The sequence below is a fragment of the Orcinus orca genome, chromosome 19, assembly GCF_937001465.1.
Source record: "Orcinus orca chromosome 19, mOrcOrc1.1, whole genome shotgun sequence".
In the NCBI taxonomy this organism is placed as follows: domain Eukaryota; kingdom Metazoa; phylum Chordata; class Mammalia; order Artiodactyla; family Delphinidae; genus Orcinus; species Orcinus orca.
The window spans coordinates 42735384-42753086 of NC_064577.1; the positions used below are offsets into that span (position 1 = coordinate 42735384).

Consider the following 17703-nt stretch of genomic DNA (forward strand, 5'->3'; position numbering starts at 1 on the left):
GACACCATATGATAGAATGACAGAATCAGATGGAGTCAGAGTATAGAGCATGGAGGAATAAACCCAGGGAGTCATCCTGAAAGAAGACTAATCTAGTCATGGAAGATGAGAATGCCAAGGCCATCCTGGGTCCCAGGAATGGTGGAGCATCACCCCTTCCCCAGCCCAGAAGAGGTTTCATGCAACCACACCTGAGTTTCTTGTCTTCTGAAGAGGCCAGAACCTCACCTGAATCAGGGTTCTTAGGAACCTCGTTCTCTTGCCTAGAGGCCTCCTGAGCGACATACAAGGTCAGCCGGTGACGGATGGGCCTGGGCCAGGAAAATAGTCTACATTCATACCTGAACTAACAGGTCCCAGTTTTAGCCCCCATCCCTGGGAGAAACCCTGCGTCCTCCCAGGTCTCTAGGGATAGGGGGTCACCAAACTTTTCTTAGGTATTTAGTGAATGCTGGACCCTAGGGGAGAGAAGATGAGAAGAATCCATCTCTGTCCCCAGAAACTGAGTGATGCAGATGGGCTGGCCACAGAAAGAAGTCACAGGAGCCTAACTTTTAAGCCCAATTCTGCTAGCCTTGCTTGCTCTGTGACCTCAGGCAGGTCGCTGTCCTTTGGTCCTGAGTTTCTTCCTTTGTAAAAAGAGAGAAGTGGGGCTAAGTGGTCTTTCAGGAACCTTTGGCTTGAACAGTCTATGAAACATGAGTGTCAGCTGAGTTGGTAAGTGCCACTACAGTGGGAAGGGGACCCTGGTTGGCAGTGCCCAGCACCTGGCTCTTAGAGTATTGAAAAGGCGGATCCCGTCGGCAGCTCCACAGATCTGGATAAGGTCCTGGCGGGTAAGCTTCAGCAGATCAGTGCCTGCAGAGTCAGACAGGGCTAGATTAGGGGAAGAGAGCACTGGGATCAAGGGTGGCAAGGGATACAATCCAACATTAGTCTACAAATAGCCCTGGTATGCCCAGACATGGGAACCAGACTTGGATTCAAATCCCACCTGTGCCACTTGCTAGCTGTGTGTCCTTGGGTAAGTTATTTAACCTCTCTGAGCCCTGTCCTCAGGGGTAGTGTATAAATTGTATGGGATAATACACGAGAAGAGAGCCTAGCCAGCATAGTGTGCTTGCCAACTCTTAGTTCTACATAGAAGTTAGTTGAAGGTCACACAGCAAGCCAGGACAGAGACAGGCTTCCTGCCCGACTGTCTGCCCTCAGTCCCCTACAGGTCAGGTCCCTACCAGACCCCAGCCTCACCAGTGAAATTGGCCAGCGACCGACAGTAGTTGGAGAACCGGTGCCGATGCAACCACTGCTGTGTCTCTAGGATGGAGGCTCCAGGGTTCAGATCCTGAGGTATAAAGAGAGCGGTCCAGATAACACCGTGGACCCACGGACTGAGAACAAGGTGGAGGGGAAACATGGCCCCTGCCCTTGGAGGTCCCAAGTCTGAGACGGGAGGCTCATCCTGGCGGAGGCAAGTGCCCAGTGCCATCCGCGAACCATTTGACTATCTGTGGCCATACCACATCTCCCCACCAGGGGGCAGGGCCACCCTATTCTGGAGAGTGAGGTGACACTGCTGAGAAGGCTTTGCAATAGGGGGTGTGGGAGTGTGGAAAGGAAAGACTCACCTGGGCTGGGCTGCCCCCCAAGGTGTCCAAGGCGAATGGTGGTGAGGAGCAGAGCCTGTGGGGAGCAGGGAGTCAGGCTCAGGGAAACAGTGCGGCCAGTCTCCTGCCCCCCTCATCCTTCCCCAGGCCTGTCCCGGTGTCACCCACGTGTTCCCCAGAAGCTGCCTCAGCTGCACCCTCAGGCCGGCCCCTCCCCCGCTGCCTAGGCTGAGGGGCTCTTCTCTTCATTCTCACCCCCAAGGGCTGACGGAAGGTGCTCGTCCTGCCTCACCTCTCCGGGGGGAGCTTGCAGGAGTTGGGGGAGGTCAGAGCAAGAGGGCTCAGAGGCGGGTGGGGTCCCGAACTGGGCTCTGGCCACGGTGAACACTGCAGGTAGACAAGCAGTGAGGTTAGCCTGGACATTCGGGTGTGTGTGGGGGTGGTGGGCAGTGGTGGCTGTTGGCCTGCCTTGGGCCAAACTTGGCCCCTGCCCCAGGAGTCCCTGACAAGTAGATCAAGTTTCCACCCAAAGAAGAGAGTAAACTAGCCTGCAGCTCTGTTTGGGGGATTTGGGGAAGGCTTCCTGGAGGAGCTACAGCAGGAAAGGAGGTGCCCCAGGCAGAGGGAGCAGAAGTGAGGGGCGGCCACGGCAGGGCAAGGAGAGGCAGCCGGCAAGGCGTCGTCTCCTGGGAGTCTTGAACAACAGGCAGTGCAGTTTGTCCTCGCAGGAAACAGGTGGAATCACTGGGAGGCTGTGATGATCCTGGAGCAGTCGCAGCCCCTGAGGCCTCAGTTTCCCAGCGTATACAATGAGGATCTTTTCTCCAGACCTCCCCTCCCGCCCCCGCACCCAGTACACACACCTCCATGAAGACTGTGCTCTCACAGGCTGTCTGATACTTGTCTCTCTCATGCACGGGCTGTTTCTCAATCTTCTCCCGGTCAGTTTTCAGTTTCCGGTCAGCTCCTTTGGGCTGCAGGAGGGTGACAAGAAAACCTCAGAGGCCTTCTTCACCTGCCCACTTCTCATTACAGGAGGGGCTCTGAGAAAGAGACCAAGCCCCATCCCTCTGTGCACGGAGAATGAAACAGTCCCAGAGAGGGGAACCGCAGGCTGAGGGTCCGCTGCAAAGCAGAGCCAGATCCACACAGCCAGCAAGGCAGGGTGACAGCCCTGAGAGGGAGGGGACAGGGCCCCCGTGCTGCATGTACCTTAAACACCTTGATGAGGCAGCCAGCTGAATGCAGGTGCTCCGGCGAAAGCTCCTTGTCACAGGGCTTGAAAGTGTCGATCTGAAGGCGGAAGGGAACACCTTTCTCTCCACCTTTTTTCCTAGGAGTGAACTCAGTGCTGATGCAGTGAACCTGAGGTGGAAAAGAAGGGTGACTCCAGGTCCCACCCACATTCAAGGGATCTCACCTGAAAGCTGTTACCTGTCTGTCACCTGTCAGCCATTAATCACAGCAACTTCCCACCCCCAACCAGTGTCTATTCTTGAAGCATAACTTTTTTTTTAAGGGGAACAATTTTTTCCAGCTTTACTGAGATATACTTGACATATAACATTGTGTATGTTTAAAGTTTGCAGTGTGTTGATATGGTACGTTTATATATTGGAAAATGATTACCACCCACCATAGCATTAGCTGCTAACACCTCCATCACAGAAACACCCCATCACATAATTACCCTTTTTTTGGTGGTGAGATCATTTAAGATCTACTTTCTTCTTAAAATATAACTTTATTAGGTTCTTTCCCTTGTTCAAAATCCCTCAGCAGCTCCCCAGGGTTATGAGATGAGAAGCAAAGTCCCTGACCCTGGCTGGCATTCAAGCATCTTAAAGAGTCAAGTCAAGCTTTTCTGCCCGGCTGATCTCTCTCCCCCATCAATGAACCCGCTGACCTACCGATCCAGCCTAATCATCACCTCAATACACCTGCATAGCTTTTTCTCTACCGGGAAAGCTCTCTCTGCTCACATCTGAGCCAATACATCCCATTCCAGAGTAGGGTTGCCAGTTAAGATACAGGATGCCCAGTTAAATCTGAATTTCTGATAAGAAACAAATAATTTTTTAGCATCAGTATTCCCAAGTATTGCATGGGACATACTGATACTAAAAAAAAAAAAAATTCTTTAGCTAAAATTCAAATTTAACTGAGTGTCCTGTATTTTATTTGCTAAATCTAGCAGTCTACTCCAGGAAGCCTTCCTGACCTGCACACCCACTGTAGCCCTCCCCAAATCTTGTGAAGAACAGGTAAAGGTAGGGAAGCTGAGGCTCACAGAGATCATGTGACCTGGGCAAGGTCCATGCCAGGAAGTGGTGGAACTGAAATTGTGCCACATCCACCTGACTCCAAATCCAGATGCTTGGACTATAGTGGACACTCAGAAAAGGGACTTACAGGTGAGTTTTGACAATATTTTTCGATTATAAAAGGAAATCTTCCAGCATAGAAAATATGGAGAACACTGAAAAAGTATAAAGAAGAATACAAGCATTTCCCATCACCCCACCTCTCAGAGATAATACTGTTAACATTCAAGTATTGTCTTTTCCTATCTTTTCTCTGGGCAAGGAAAAAAACCCCACAACTTTTGTATACACACACACTTTTATTTTTACAAAATAGAAATCAAACTTTAAATACAAGTCTATATTCCGCCTTTACTTATGGGAAAGCAGTTTCTCTTGTCATGAAATATTTCTCAGAGACATCATTTTAATGGCTACACAATGTCCATTATAAACCTGTACTAAACACTTATATCAAAGTCAATCCTCTTCTGATGGACATCTGATTATTTAAAATCTTTTAATATATAAAGCGACACTGGCATGAATAGCTGGTAAATATATTTCTGTGTACTTATTGAACACTGCGATAGCGGAACTACTGGGTAAATGAGTATGAACATTAAATTTAATAAAATTTGCCCACGTGCCACATACCTACAGAATGGGTGCACCAATTTGCATTCTCAGGATATGAGGGTGTCTGTTTCTCCAAACCTTACCAATAACAGTTTTTAAAAAGTCTTTGCCAGTTATATATATATATACACACACACACACACATATATAATTTTATTAGCATTATTAGCATTTTATATAACACATTATATGTCATATGTGGCAACTATTTTTCCCATTTGATGTCTCCTTTTAATTTTGCCTGTGTATTGCAGACCGTTACTTTTTATGAAGCTAAATTCTGTCCTATGTTTTTTAATTTCTTCCATTGCCTTAATGTTTAACAAGTCCTTGCCTTTGGTGAGATTCGATCAACATTTATCCATCTTTTTTTCCTCAAGGTGTTTCTAGAAGTGGTTCATTCTTATCACGCCCCCCACCACCACCCAAAATCACCTTCCTTTCCCACTTAGGCTGCTGCCACCCACATCTGAGCTCCAGCCTCCTCCCTGTCTCAGCTTCAGACTCACCTGCAGAAAGAGGGAGGTCCTCTTGGCCGGGTCCCAATAAAACTCCACCGTGTTGAGTTGTGAGGGTAGCACTTGGGGTTCTATCACCCCCACGGACAGTGGCACATCTGCAGGCACAGGGTTGCAGGCAGGGAGTCGGGCTCAGCCCTCCCCATCCACAAGGGCCTCTAAGACAGAAAGCAGCCCTAAAGGGTCCCTGGTCCCTCCCCATTCACCTATGTCCAGGATGCGGTCCCCAGGCCGGCTCCACCTCCACCCATCCAGCTGCTGCTGCTCCGTGTACTGCAGGCGCCGGTCGTGGAAAACCACACGCACCACACTCTGCGGGCACAGGAGGGCGCCTGGGCATTTGGGAACCAGTTCCCACACCTGGGGCAGGCCAACCTTTCCAGCCTCTCCCCCACCTTGCTTCCCACCCTCCAGGGGCAGAAGGACTTAGAATCACTAGATCCGTGTCCAGATGCCACCTGCCACTCACAAGCTGTGAAACTGAGGAAGTAACCTAGAGCCTCAGTTTCCTCATCTGTAAAATGGAGGAGTTAATCCCTTCCCACTCGTAGTCACTCTACCCATTTCTTTTCTTCGCTGCACTTATCAGTTTGCGATTTGTAAATCAATTTGTAATTGCATATATTAATAATTTGTGTAATTACATGTTTGTCTCACTCAGCAGAATGCAAGCCCCCTGAGGAAGGAAACTGCATCTGTCTCTTTACCCCTGAATCTCTAGCTCATCGAACAGTTTCTGGCAAAGAATGGGAGCTAAATACTTTTTTTTTTTTTTTGAGAAAGAAGGAATCATGTGTGTGAGTAATGCTATGTAAATGTATTTCTAAGTCCTGGTTCTGCTACTTACTGGCTCTGTGTCCTTGAGAAAATACTTAACCTCGCTGTGCCTGTTTCCTCAACAATTCCTGCCCACCACTGAGCTATTGTGAAGGTCAGATTGAAAGGTGGACTTGAGAGGGTTCTACTTGACAATGACATCATAGTGATGACACTGGCTTCCTGCCCAGAGGGATAGTCATAGCCAGCTTTTGCCAATTCTGGAAGGGATGCACCTACCTTCAGCAGCCGGGGCCCCTGGGTGGCATCGCCCAGTTTGGGGTTGCAGAGCATCCTCACCTCATAGGACTGGCCTGGGAGAGATTAAGGGGATGTGTGAGACCCACTCTGAGGGGCAGAGATGCTGCCTGCCACCCCCAGCCTGCCCTGGGCCCAGCCTCCAGAGCTTGCTGCCTCGCTAGCCCCACTCCTTCCCCAGGCCCAGCTCACCCTGGTTCAGGTAGGTGAGGGTCTCCTCCTGCTGCTTCACAGCTGGCGAGGTAGCTGCGCAGAGCACGTACTGGAAGGCGGGGCAGGGCGGTTCCGCACGGGGGATGTTGGGCGGCTCTTCCTGCTTCAGGTAGGGCAAGGGCAAGGCCTCCCTGCCAGGGAGAGGAGGGCACTGCTGGCTTTCTGCCCTGTCCACCCCATCCTCTAAGAGGCTTTGACTCTTTCTGCCAGGTTCTCCCTTCAGGGAGCCCACAGTGTGCTGTAGCAGGCACCCCTGCAGCAGCCAGGGCCTAAGGGGCCCCTGTTCAGCTCCTCTGGCCTCCAGCAGACCTCCCTTAAGGTACAGATCCCAGATACTACCAAGCCTTTGCAAACATCTGCTATTAATTACTCGTTTGCACCCTCAGGGCTTGCCTGACACCCAGTGAATGCCCACCGCAAGTGTCCTGAGTGGGTGGGTGGTCAGGATGTTTTGAGACGTCCTGGGACCCACTGAACTCCAGGTACATTTGACCACTTCCCCACCCCCAGAGGAACTCAAGATCAGGAGGCCCATAAGCTTTCGCTTGAAACAGGGGGCCCTGACGTGTCCATCTGAACTCAGAGCAGGGCCTTCCGCAGGGACTGTGGGAAGGGGATGTGGCCCTTACCTGAGCAAGCTGCTTGGTGGCCCGGGGTACAGTTCCCCGGGGCTGGGCCACAGGTGCTCCGGCTGGCTGTGCCAAAACAGCATCTTGGAAAAAGAGCAGGACCAGCTGTGTCACAGAAGGCTCAGCACCGGGTTGGGCTGGACCCACTGGGCCATCCACCCCGGGGCCTCGGGCTTTATATACAAGAGCATAGCCCCAAAAGGGTGGGGCAAGGCCTCAGCCTCTTATTGGCTGAGCAACCGGGGCTCTAGGAAACTCAGGACCTATTAGGCAGCCCAAGCTGAGGGGAATCAAGAAATGGCATCCCTAGGGCTCCCCACCGATCATTAACTCAAAGGGGAAGTGGTGGTGCAGCAAAACAAGTCACCGGGACGGACATCCACTGCCCCACCATTCCCCCAGAGGCCCAGAACAACGAGGGGCACCCTCAGGCTAAAAGATTGGCCCCAGAACCATAAGCCACGTAGAGAGTCCTGGAGACCTATGGGCCCAGACCCCTCACAGGACCCCATGGGGGGAGGGTGGAGCCTGACCGCTCCAGGGGACAGGAAGAGCGACAAACAACATCACATGGACCAACAAAGGGCCTTTGCTCCCCCTGGCCTCCTTCCTTGTCTCTACCCCGCCCCCATACACACAGGTGCAGTGATGGCCTGACACCTGTCCTGTCGCTGGGGGCTACCTGGCTAGGGGACTGGAGTTTACAGAACATAGTCCAGCTTGCTGTGGAAACAACTCGGGGGGTGGTGCTGGGAGAGAGAGCGTGCCTGTGAGGAGGAGGGGGTGGGCCCGGGAGAGCCCCCCCTCCCAGGGAGGTAGAAGGAGAGGCGCTCCAGCTGGGCTGGTTTCTCTGCCCCTCCTCTGCCCTGGGGCTCGGGGTGCACTGTGTTTATGGACAAATACAGTTTGCCTGGGGGACGACCCCCTTCCCCAGGCTCAGCCCCTGTTGTCACTGTACACAGTCAGCTCAGGGGCCCCCCTGCCCCCACCCCCCACTACTGTGTTGGGTGTAAATAGATAAGGGCCTTGCAGAGAGCACAGATGGGGCTCGAAAGATGCGGCTTGACCTCATGTGACCCTAACTATCTAGGCTTTGTGATTCTGGGGGGCCTCCCTTGCAGGGAGAGGGAAAACCAAAGAGTATGCCCACACACACAATGGGCAGGCAGGGTACCTCCAGGTACCTTGGCCCTTGGTCTTCTCTCATGAAGCCGGACAAAAGGAGGAAAAGGGGATGGGAACATTCCTGACAATGGGGGCCAAAGAAACCTGAGTCCCCAAGATCTGCAGTAAGACCCCCAAGACTTCAAGACTCACCCATTGCCCAAAGCTGGATCCAAGGTCAGGAGGCCCCCCATGGGACCCTGCAAGGTTGGACAGAGCAAGATCCCAGGAAGGCCAGGGGAAGGGGAGTAGGAGGGGTCCAGAGGGAGGGCTTGGCCCTGGCCTCGGGGGAGCAGGGTGTAAGGGTGGCAGTGGGGCAGAGGGGATGGGGGTAGGTGGGGGGGCGGGGCTTGTTATGCTTGCTATGGGGGATGGAGGTGGGAAAGGTGGAGGCTGGCGCGGGCCCCCTTCGAGGACACCAGTGGAGGGGACTCCTGCTCCATAAGCCAGTCCCACCCCCTGCACCGCCCCCCAGCCTGTCCTCTACCTCCCCCTCTGAGCACCCCCTCTCTCCTACTCATATTTTAAAAAAATATTTACTTATTTATTTGGCTGCACCGGGTCTTAGCTGTGGCGTGCGGGATCTTCTTTGCTGGCAGGAGGGATCTTTAGCTGCGGCATGCGAACTCTTACTTGCGGCACGTGGGATCTAGTTCCCTGACCAGGGACCGAACCCGGGCCTGCTACACTGGGATCGCGGAATCTTAGCCACTGGACCACCAGGGAAGGCCCACCTCTCCCTTGCTCCTGCTGCTACTCCCTCCTTCCGCCCATCTCAGAGTCTCTGGGCTTCTGTCCCCAAAGAGGTGTCCCTGGGCCTGTCGCTGGTTTTCCTTGGCTCTGTCTCTCCAAGGAAAGAAGCCAGGCTTGAGGCAGACAGAACCTGGTCACTGAGAGCCCCCACCAGACCCATTCGCTGTACCTCCCGGGCCAGCACAGCACAGGGTATAAACAGCCCATCCAAGGCCCAGAGAGGCCTCAGGAAATTTCTGGTCCAGGCTCCCCACTCTCAGAGGAGTCTCAGCCTCTGGGTGGTCTGAGGCCCCCACGAGGCAGGGACACATTTCTGAACCTACTTTCCTCATCGGTAAAATAGGATCAAGGCCTCCCTCCCACTCAGTGTGGCCGTGAGGATCCAAGGAAGTTCTGTGGAGTTGCACCTTATCCCAGTGTTTAACCCTCAGGAGCTTCCCTTGGGGTAGCGAGGACACCACTGAGGGCCCCAGCCTCCTTGGCGGTGTCCCTCGCTAGTTCTGGAGGTACAGACATGACTGTCCCAGAAACTTCCCCCAACACAGATGAATTTCATACCCCAAATGCTCTATCATTTTCTAGGCCACGGCATAACACGATCCTAATAATACCCTCGGGGTTCCCTGAGCCAAGGAAGTAAGTTTTTATCTGTCAGAATTGCTGAGAAATAAGTCAGTGTCTTTCTCCTCTAACCAAAATGTATCGTTTTGTTTTGTCTTCTATCCCAGGCAACATTCCAACCCGGAGAGTTGGAGAGTGAAGCCTACCACTCCCACAGAGAAACAGAGGCTGAGGGGAGTGTTCCTCATTCATTCATTCATTCAACAAAATGTTATTGAGTGCCTACTATGTACCAGGCTCTCTCTCCCTCCCTCCCTCCCTCCCTCCCTGGTGTGTGGGACCTGGGGCAGGGTACCTGGGTGGGTGGAATCCTAACCTATCCAGGGCTCAGGCACCGCTGTTACCCCTACATTCGTGGTCAAAAGGTCTGGGCACTGAGTTCCAGGGAAATGATTTTTATTTTTTTATCTTTTTTAAATTGGAGTATAATTGCTTTACAATGTTGTGTTAGTTTCTGCTGTACAATGAAGTGAATCAGCTACTATATGTATACATATATCCCCTACCTCTTGGATCTCCCTCCCACCCCACCCCCGGCCCTTCCCACCCATCTAGGTCATCACAGAGCTCCGAGCTGGGCTCTCTGTGCTATATAGCAGGTTCCCACTAGCTATCTATTTGACACATGGTAGTGTATACAGGCCAATCCTAATCTCCCAATTCGTCCCACCCTCCCCTTCCCTAAAAGGAATGGATGAGAGCACGATTTTTCAGACACACATGCACACACACAGGAAGCTGGCAATACCATATGGCAATCCCTGTGTGCTCTGTGTGTCTGTGTACATGAATGCCCCCACCCTAGGAGGGTGGTCCTTTTTTCCAGCAAACTGTCTCCGAGGCCTCTGGGTGTGCAGCTCCACAGGGCACCACACTAAACAGCGCACCCCTAGAGTTCGAGGATGCACAGGCCTGGCTCTAAGTCTCCAATCTTTCATTCCTGAGAGTCCCTCTCACCACCAGTAAGTCTCACCTTGGAAAGGTACTCTGTTCACGCTTCAAACTTACTGCCTCCTTCTTAAAACCCTTCCTGCAACCCAGCTAGCTGGCATTTATGTTCCCCATGTCCCTCCTCTGCCCTTCACCAAATTCCTTCACAGCAGTCGTCTGATGTGCAGTTTATTCCTAATGTACTTTGTCTAATGTTTGTTTTCCCATCAGAGTGGAAGCCCCTTGAGGGTAGGGACTAAGAGGTAAACATACCTCTTGATAGACCCTGAGTGCAAGCGCAACTAGGTGGATTTAGGCCAGTAACTTAGCCTTTCTGAGCTTCGTGCTGCAACTATAAAAAGAGGATGGTGGGCTTCCCTGGTGGCGCAGTGGTTGAGAGTCCGCCTGCCGATGCAGGGGACGCGGGTTTGTGCCCCGGTCCAGGAGGATCCCACATGCCGCGGAGCGGCTGGGCCCGTGAGCCATGGCCACTGAGCCTGCGCGTCCGGAGTCTGTGCTCCACAACGGGAGAGGCCACGACAGTGAGAGGCCCGTACTGCAAAAAAAAAAAAAAGGGCGGGGGGATGGTGAGAACCTCTGCCCCACAGGGCTGGATAATAATGAATGAGATAATGAGCCCTCAGTAAATGTAGGTGTCTTTTTCTCTACATATCTCCAGTGCCTAGTATATCATACAGGTTTATTTATTTAACACTTAAAAGTGTAGGTTTATTTATATAACACTTATAAATGTAGAGGGTCTTCTTATTTAGCAAACAGTTCTTCAGTGCTCAGTATGACTCCAGAGTGCTTTTCAGTCTATCTTCTAAGACAGATGCTATTTTTTTTCTATTATTCTATTATCACCGCCCCCCTCATTATACAGATGGTGAAACTGAGGCTCCGAGAGGTTAAGTAACTATCTCAAGGTCACACAGCTAAGAGAAGACACAGCCAGGGTTTGAACCAAGGCCACCGGGTTACAGTCCTTGCTCCTAATGACTGTACTATGACCACTCTGCTGGACAAATGTGTGTGGAATTCTGAAATTAACCAGGCAACAGTCCAACCTGGGGAGCTGGAGAATGAGGTCTACCACCCCTCCCCCAAAGAAAGAGGGGCTGATGGGGGGCAGAGTTCATCGTTCATGCATTCATTTATTTAACAGCTCCCAAAGAAGTATCAGACCCCGGAACCCGGATGGCAGGGACCCCTGGCCTTTCTGAGCTTCGGCCTCTTCAACTGCAAAATGGAGAAAAATACTTTCTGTTCCAGTCCTGGGCTGTGAGCCCTGAGGATGAGTAAATATGAATGACAGTGGCTGGTCTGCTGTGGTTTTGATAGATGGGGGCGGGGGGGTATTAATAACGGCAGGAGGAGCAGGAAACGGGATTTTTGTCTCCTCAAGGATGGCTATGGCTTGACAATTCCCTTGGGATGAGCAGCAGTGGAGGCTGCAGGAGGGAATTCCCTGGCGGTCCAGCGGTTAGGACTCTGCACTTTTACTGCCGAGGTCCCGGGTTCAATCCCTGGTCGGGGAAATAAGATCCCACAAGCCGCGCGGCAAAAAAAAAAAAAAAGGCATTGCAGGCAAGGGAAGCAGCTTTTCAGGGGTATGCGATCCTCCAGGTCCCACTGCACGTTACAACCACCCCTTAAAGTAAGAAGGTCCCCAGTTACAGTCTATGCAATTTGTCCAAGGTTATTAGCTAGTGAGGGTGGGCTGCAACCTGAGTCACCTCACTGCCATGCACCCAGACCAAGACACAGGACTCCTTCCAGCCCATCCTGCAATGAAGCCTTTGGCCAGAAGACCCTGAGCCCACTACTCTGGCTCTGTTTCCACGTGGCTGCCCTTGGGAGCCAGAGGGATCTTCCTAAGACAGAGGAATGACCATACCATAATCACTCGCAGCGCTATTCTCAAGCTGGGCTCTGGAAACACCTGGGTAACCATGCCCATATTCCAGGGCATCTGTGGCACACCATAGTTAGTGCTTAAAATCATTTGTTGGTTTCTTTATATAACAGAGAGGTTAAGTAACTATCTCAAGGTCACACAGCTAAGAGAAGACACAGCCAGGGTTTGAACCCAGGCCACCGGGTTACAGTCCTTGGACTCAAAGATATGAGTATAGATATTCTTGGACTCAAACGCAAGGCTTGCACAAACATTTAATATAGAGACTTGTTTTTATTTATTTATTTTATTTATTATTATTATTTTTTGCGGTACGCGGGCCTCTCACTGCTGTGGCCTCTCCCGTTGCGGAGCACAGGCTCCGGACGCACAGGATCAGCGGGCGTGGCTCACGGGCCCAGCTGCTCCGCGGCATGTGGGATCTTCCCGGACCGGGGCACGAACCCGCGTCCCCTGCATCGGCAGGCGGACTCCCAACCACTGCGCCACCAGGGAAGCCCTAGAGACATGTTTTTAAATTCCTTTCAAGTTCTGAGTGAACCACTTTGCCTACCTGCCCCCCGCCCCGCATGCCTCCATGGTACCCCTGGATGGTTCACCTAGGTTCCAATGAGCAAGTTTGAGAAGCCCGTTTGTGCAGGAAAACGCATCTTCCTGGCCCAGCAACCAAGGCTGTTTGTCCACCTTTTTCTGCCTTTCCCTGTCACCACTCCCTCTCTCCCTTGCTTACCTTGCTTCCAGAACAGTCTTTTCTGTTTCACACCTCGGTGCCTTTGCCCGGGCTGTTGCATCTGCCTAGAATACTCTGGCCCCTCTGCCTTCTAGTCCTCTTGATGGCCTCTGTCAACTCAGCTGAAGGCGCATCTCTGTCCCCGCTGCTTCCTACCCCCAAGTCTGCTCAGAGGGATCCTCCGGGCAGGAGGGCACTCTCTGGGTCAGGATTTACAGGAGGGCCTCAAATGCAGGAAACTGGCACCCCGGGTGCCCAGAGCCTCTCTAGGCACTTAGTAGGACCACATGGTTTAGATGTCTCAAATGTAGACCCTCAAAGGCCCCACCTACACACTCCTCCCTGGAAGACATCCAACGTTGTTTTCTGTGTAGTCTGCAGGGGGCAGTGTGGACCCAGGCTGGCCCCAGGATCCCCAGCTGCTGTTTCCACTGGGTCTAGACTCTCCCAGCCAGAAAACCTCTCCCCAGGAGGAGTTAACAAGCTGAATTCCAAAGGAGGAGTTACAGGCAGGCTCCATCCTCCCTGCCTCGACATCTCTTTGGCATCATCACCCTCACGCTTCTCCCACTTAGTAAGCCAGTCACCCTCACCCCTAACACCCAGATCCAGTTGCTTCCAGACTTCATCCTCCCTCTTTTCCACCAGCTCTCAGCAGCACCCTGCAGCCCAGTCTGTGCCCAGGGCCCCTCTGCAGCCAAAGATCCTCCTTTAAGAGTTTGGGGGCCCTCAGTGCTCATATCTCTAAAATTCTAACCCCTAACAGCCCCATCCCATCCACTGGGCTCCACCTCCTTGCTCACCCCAAAGTAATGACATTGCTGTTACCTTGGTAACAGATGCTTTGTGGGTGGGTATGGGGAATGGACCAGGGAAAGAAAGGGGTGGCTTCAGGACACTATCAGAGGCATGGGAGATGGGGGTGGGCAAACTGGCATAGGGCCTGGGGAGGGGCAGCCAGGGGCTGTGACCCCCACCACAGGCTGCTGTCATCCCTATGTCCCCAGCCTCAAGGGGAAAAGAAATAGAATAGAAGGGGACATCTTTGTGGAAAGAGAGGTTTTCTTACTGAGAGAAAGGGAAACATCCCCAAAACCATTATCCCCCTCCCATGGAAACAGGTCTCCTGGACAGCCTCGACTTGGCAGGGTAGGGAGAGGGGTACACACACTGGAGCCCATGTTGTTCCCCTCCAGGGAGCCTGGGGCACAGAGAGAGGGAACAGCTCACCCAGGGCGTGTTAGGGACAGCGCCACAGGCAGTGGGAAGGCGGCTCTATGCCAGTGTCCCAAGCTCCAAGGGTTGTTGGCAGCAGCGGGTGGAGGGGCCCTTCTCCAGCCTCTGGGGACCTAGCTGTCGCAGATGCCACAGCCAGGAAGTATGTCAGGCACTTGCATAAGAGCCTTCTATATTTCTGTAAAATCATAATTACCGATGCCTGCCGTGGGTCTTAGCTCATTAGAGCGGTATCTGCCTCTGAGGCCCTGGGGTGGGCTGGCAGAGGGACGTAGGGGAGACTGGGCAAGGCCAGACCTTTCACTGTGTTCTCGGCATCCCCAGCCCCACTGAGGCTGGGTCCTCTTCCTCTCCCCAGCTGGGAGATGAGAACCCAGACTTGACCTCAACCATGATGAACCCCCCTACCCTAGGAGCCCCGATTCTAAAGCTGGAGGGAGAGGCCAGCCACTCATGTGCTCAGCTTGGGCTGTCCTTGGTAACCCATGGGGGCAGAGGCCACAGCAGGGAGGGGCTTGAACTGAAGGTGTTTGTGGGAGAAAATAGGTCAGTCCTTATGGCAGAGGCAATGCCTCACATTAGAGAATCTCAACACCTTAGTGGAGGGGCCCTGGGTCATTTAGGCCAGCAGTTCTTAATCTTTTGGGGATCTAAGATTCTCTGAGGAGCAGATGATAGCTCTGGACTCTCCCCCAGAAAATGCTTATCCTCCAAAATTTGATACAGCTTCAAGTGGTTGACGAACTCCCTGAAACTTACTTACAAGCCCAAGGTTAAGAATCCTTAAAAAAATTTTTTTAAATATTTATTTATTTATATATTTATTTTGGCTGCACCGGGTCTTAGGTGCAGAACGAGGGATCTTCGTTGCAGCACGCAGGCTCCTAGTTGCGGCATGCATGTGGGATCTAGTTCCCCAACCAGGGATCGAACCCGGGCCCCCTGCATTGGGAGTGCAGAGTCTTACCCACTGGACCACCAGGGAAGTCCTAAGAATCCTTCATATTTTTTTAAAATAAAATAATAATAATAACTATTTATCATGCACTTACTCTGTCCAGCTCTTTACATATGTTAACTCATTTAATCCTCAAAAGAACACTAAGAGATATACAATTATTGCCCCCATTTAATCCAACTCCATTTCAAACTAATCTAGTCCAGTTCTGCCAATCAGAAGACAAGGAAACCAAAGACCCTCCAGAGACGGATAGCCCTCTGCCCAAGGTCACAGAGCAGGAAAAAAGGGCAGACCAGGATGAGGACCAGGTGCTCTTAATGTGCTGGACATTGTGCCATATGCAGATTTGAAGCCATCTGTCCATCCCTCCATCCATCCCTCTGTCCCCAGGCTCCCGAGAGCCCAGCGCCCATGCTCATTCACTCAGCTCTCCTAGTAAGAGGCCCCCTGGTAGTTCTATCACGACGTCTGGTCTGAGAGCCCTTCTGAGACTACGGCTGCCACTCATCCTCCTGGACCACCTTGCCACTTGCTCTGACAACCCCTCCTTTCTGCCCTCCAAATCTAAGATGTTCCTCCCAGAGAAGCTAGCCCAGTTGCTCCTGCCCCATCTCTGAGCCACTGCAGTGGGAATTGTTGGCACTGAGACAGTGACTCAGACTGAGATCATTAAAGACCGCTCTGAAACAGGAAGGCCACAGGCCAGAAAGGACATCCAGAGGTCATGGGGTCCAGCCCCCTGCCTCCTCCACAGCTGCCCCACCTCAGATTTCTAAAACCCAGACCAGATGGGCCCCAGGGCCCACCGACTTCCCTGCCTTGCCCCACTGATTCCCCTGGGAATTCTTTCCCACGTCTAGTCAGAGTCTCCTGGGTCCGTTCTCTCATGGAGTAGCAGGCTGCAAGCAGCCGAGGAAAGCGAGGGAAGGAAGCTGTTCTCTCTACCTCAGAAAAAGACCTCGGAAGAGACAAATCTCCCAGAAGAAAGGAGAGAAAGAAGAAAATGAACTTTCTGTGCCTGTCTTCTCTGGGCTAAGCGGTGTACTACACTGTCTCATTCATTCTCCCGGGAGTGAGGTAGGCACAACCTCCATTCTGCTGATGAAGAAATCAAGGCTTTAAAAGTTACCTACCCAGGGCTTCCCTGGTGGCGCAGTGGTTGAGAGTCCGCCTGCCGAGGCAGGGGACACGGGTTCGTGCCCCGGTCCGGGAAGATCCCACATGCCGCGGAGCAGCTGGGCCCGTGAGCCATGGCCGCTGAGCCTGTGCATCTGGAGCCTGTGCTCCGCAACGGGAGAGGCCACAACAGTGAGAGGCCCGCGTACCGTAAAAAAAAAAAAAGTTACCTATCCAGGGTCAAGTGGATTAGTGACTACACAGGTACTGGACTCGAAGGAACCCAGAGCCTCTTCTCTTTGGAGGGAAACAGGGGTACCTCCCCCCAGGAGGCCTCACAAACACAGACGAAGCCCCTGTTTGCTCCAGCCCAGGACAGGTAGAGATAGAGGGCTGATGACCCCATCTCAGGTGCTCCAAGCATTTCTAAGTCTGAGTTGCCTAGGTGGGGGTCGTTGGGCTGACCTGTGCTGGGCAGGAGGGAGGAGGGTGGCCCTCAGAGGGGAGCAGTTGGTAATGAATGGGCCTTTGGGGAAACTGGTCTGAGGGCTGAGGCCAGGTTTTATTCAAACTCCTTTCAGGAAAGCTAGCACTCAGAGAGTCTGCAGTGTGTGGATCTGGAGGGGGAGGGGACTAAGCCCCCACTACCACAAACCCTCCCGTCCACCCTTGTCCTAATTCTGCCAGTGGCAAATAAATCTCTATTCCTGGACGCAGTAACCTGAGCAGTGCTCTACCGGTGAGCTCATCCTCAGGAGGAGATAGATGGCATGAATGGCTAGGTGCATGGGGGGAGGGCGGGCGGAGGACGGAACACTAGGTTCAGCCCCTCCTCCAGGGCTGGCATAAAGGCAGGACCCACCCCTCATCTCATCACCCACAGCAGATGAGGAGGAAGGAGACTTACACCCAGAAGTCTCTCCACCCACACCCAGGGAAGGATTCTCTCAACCTCCAACCTACCTCCATTTTCTTGGATAGGCCCAGAGATGAAGCTAGACCTTTTGATCAGGACCAGAAGAGGCAGGAGGAGAGGTAGGGGAAGTTCGGGAAATAGCAGGTAGGTGACATGCATTAGCTTCAGGCCAAGTGGACAGAGGACACCTTGGAGGGTAAGAAACCTCTTCCCCCTCAACTCTCCCTACCCCCATCTAACTCCATTTGTGGTAGGATCTTTAGGAGGGGGCATGCCTTGGAGAGGTTTGGGGACCTCAAGTGTGGCGACCGAGGCCTCTTCTCTGCTGAAGTCCAGGCAACAAGACTGGAAAACAATATAGTTGTCCTGCTT

At 52.6% G+C, this 17703-nt stretch overlaps 1 protein-coding gene and 1 non-coding gene across 2 annotated transcripts; one reads left to right on the forward strand and one right to left on the reverse strand.

Annotated features, from left to right (window-relative positions):
• Positions 1-776: 776 nt before the first annotated feature.
• Positions 777-7066, reverse strand: LOC101273579 (transcription factor CP2-like protein 1). Its single transcript, XM_049702571.1, has 8 exons — positions 6984-7066; positions 6334-6485; positions 6124-6197; positions 5274-5379; positions 5059-5165; positions 2820-2972; positions 2471-2581; positions 777-1994 (listed from the first exon to the last, which is right to left on the reverse strand). Exons 1-8 carry the CDS (start codon positions 7064-7066, stop codon positions 1896-1898), a joined length of 885 nt encoding a protein of 294 aa, XP_049558528.1. The 3' UTR covers positions 777-1895.
• A 4853-nt stretch (positions 7067-11919) lies between these two features.
• On the forward strand, positions 11920-11992 carry TRNAK-UUU (transfer RNA lysine (anticodon UUU)). The gene has a single exon. It is a non-coding gene; the product is annotated as a tRNA-Lys (tRNA).
• Positions 11993-17703: the final 5711 nt, after the last annotated feature.

Coding starts and splice junctions, on each gene's coding strand:
- LOC101273579 (XM_049702571.1), bottom strand. CDS start 7,066: ATGCTGTTTTGGCACAGCCAGCCGGAGCACCTGTGGCCCAGCCCCGGG. Junction 6,486..6,983: donor CCACCAAGCAGCTTGCTCAG/GTAAGGGCCACA, acceptor TCTCCCTGGCAG/GGAGGCCTTGCCCTTGCCCT. Junction 5,166..5,273: donor GGACCGCATCCTGGACATAG/GTGAATGGGGAG, acceptor CTGTGCCTGCAG/ATGTGCCACTGTCCGTGGGG.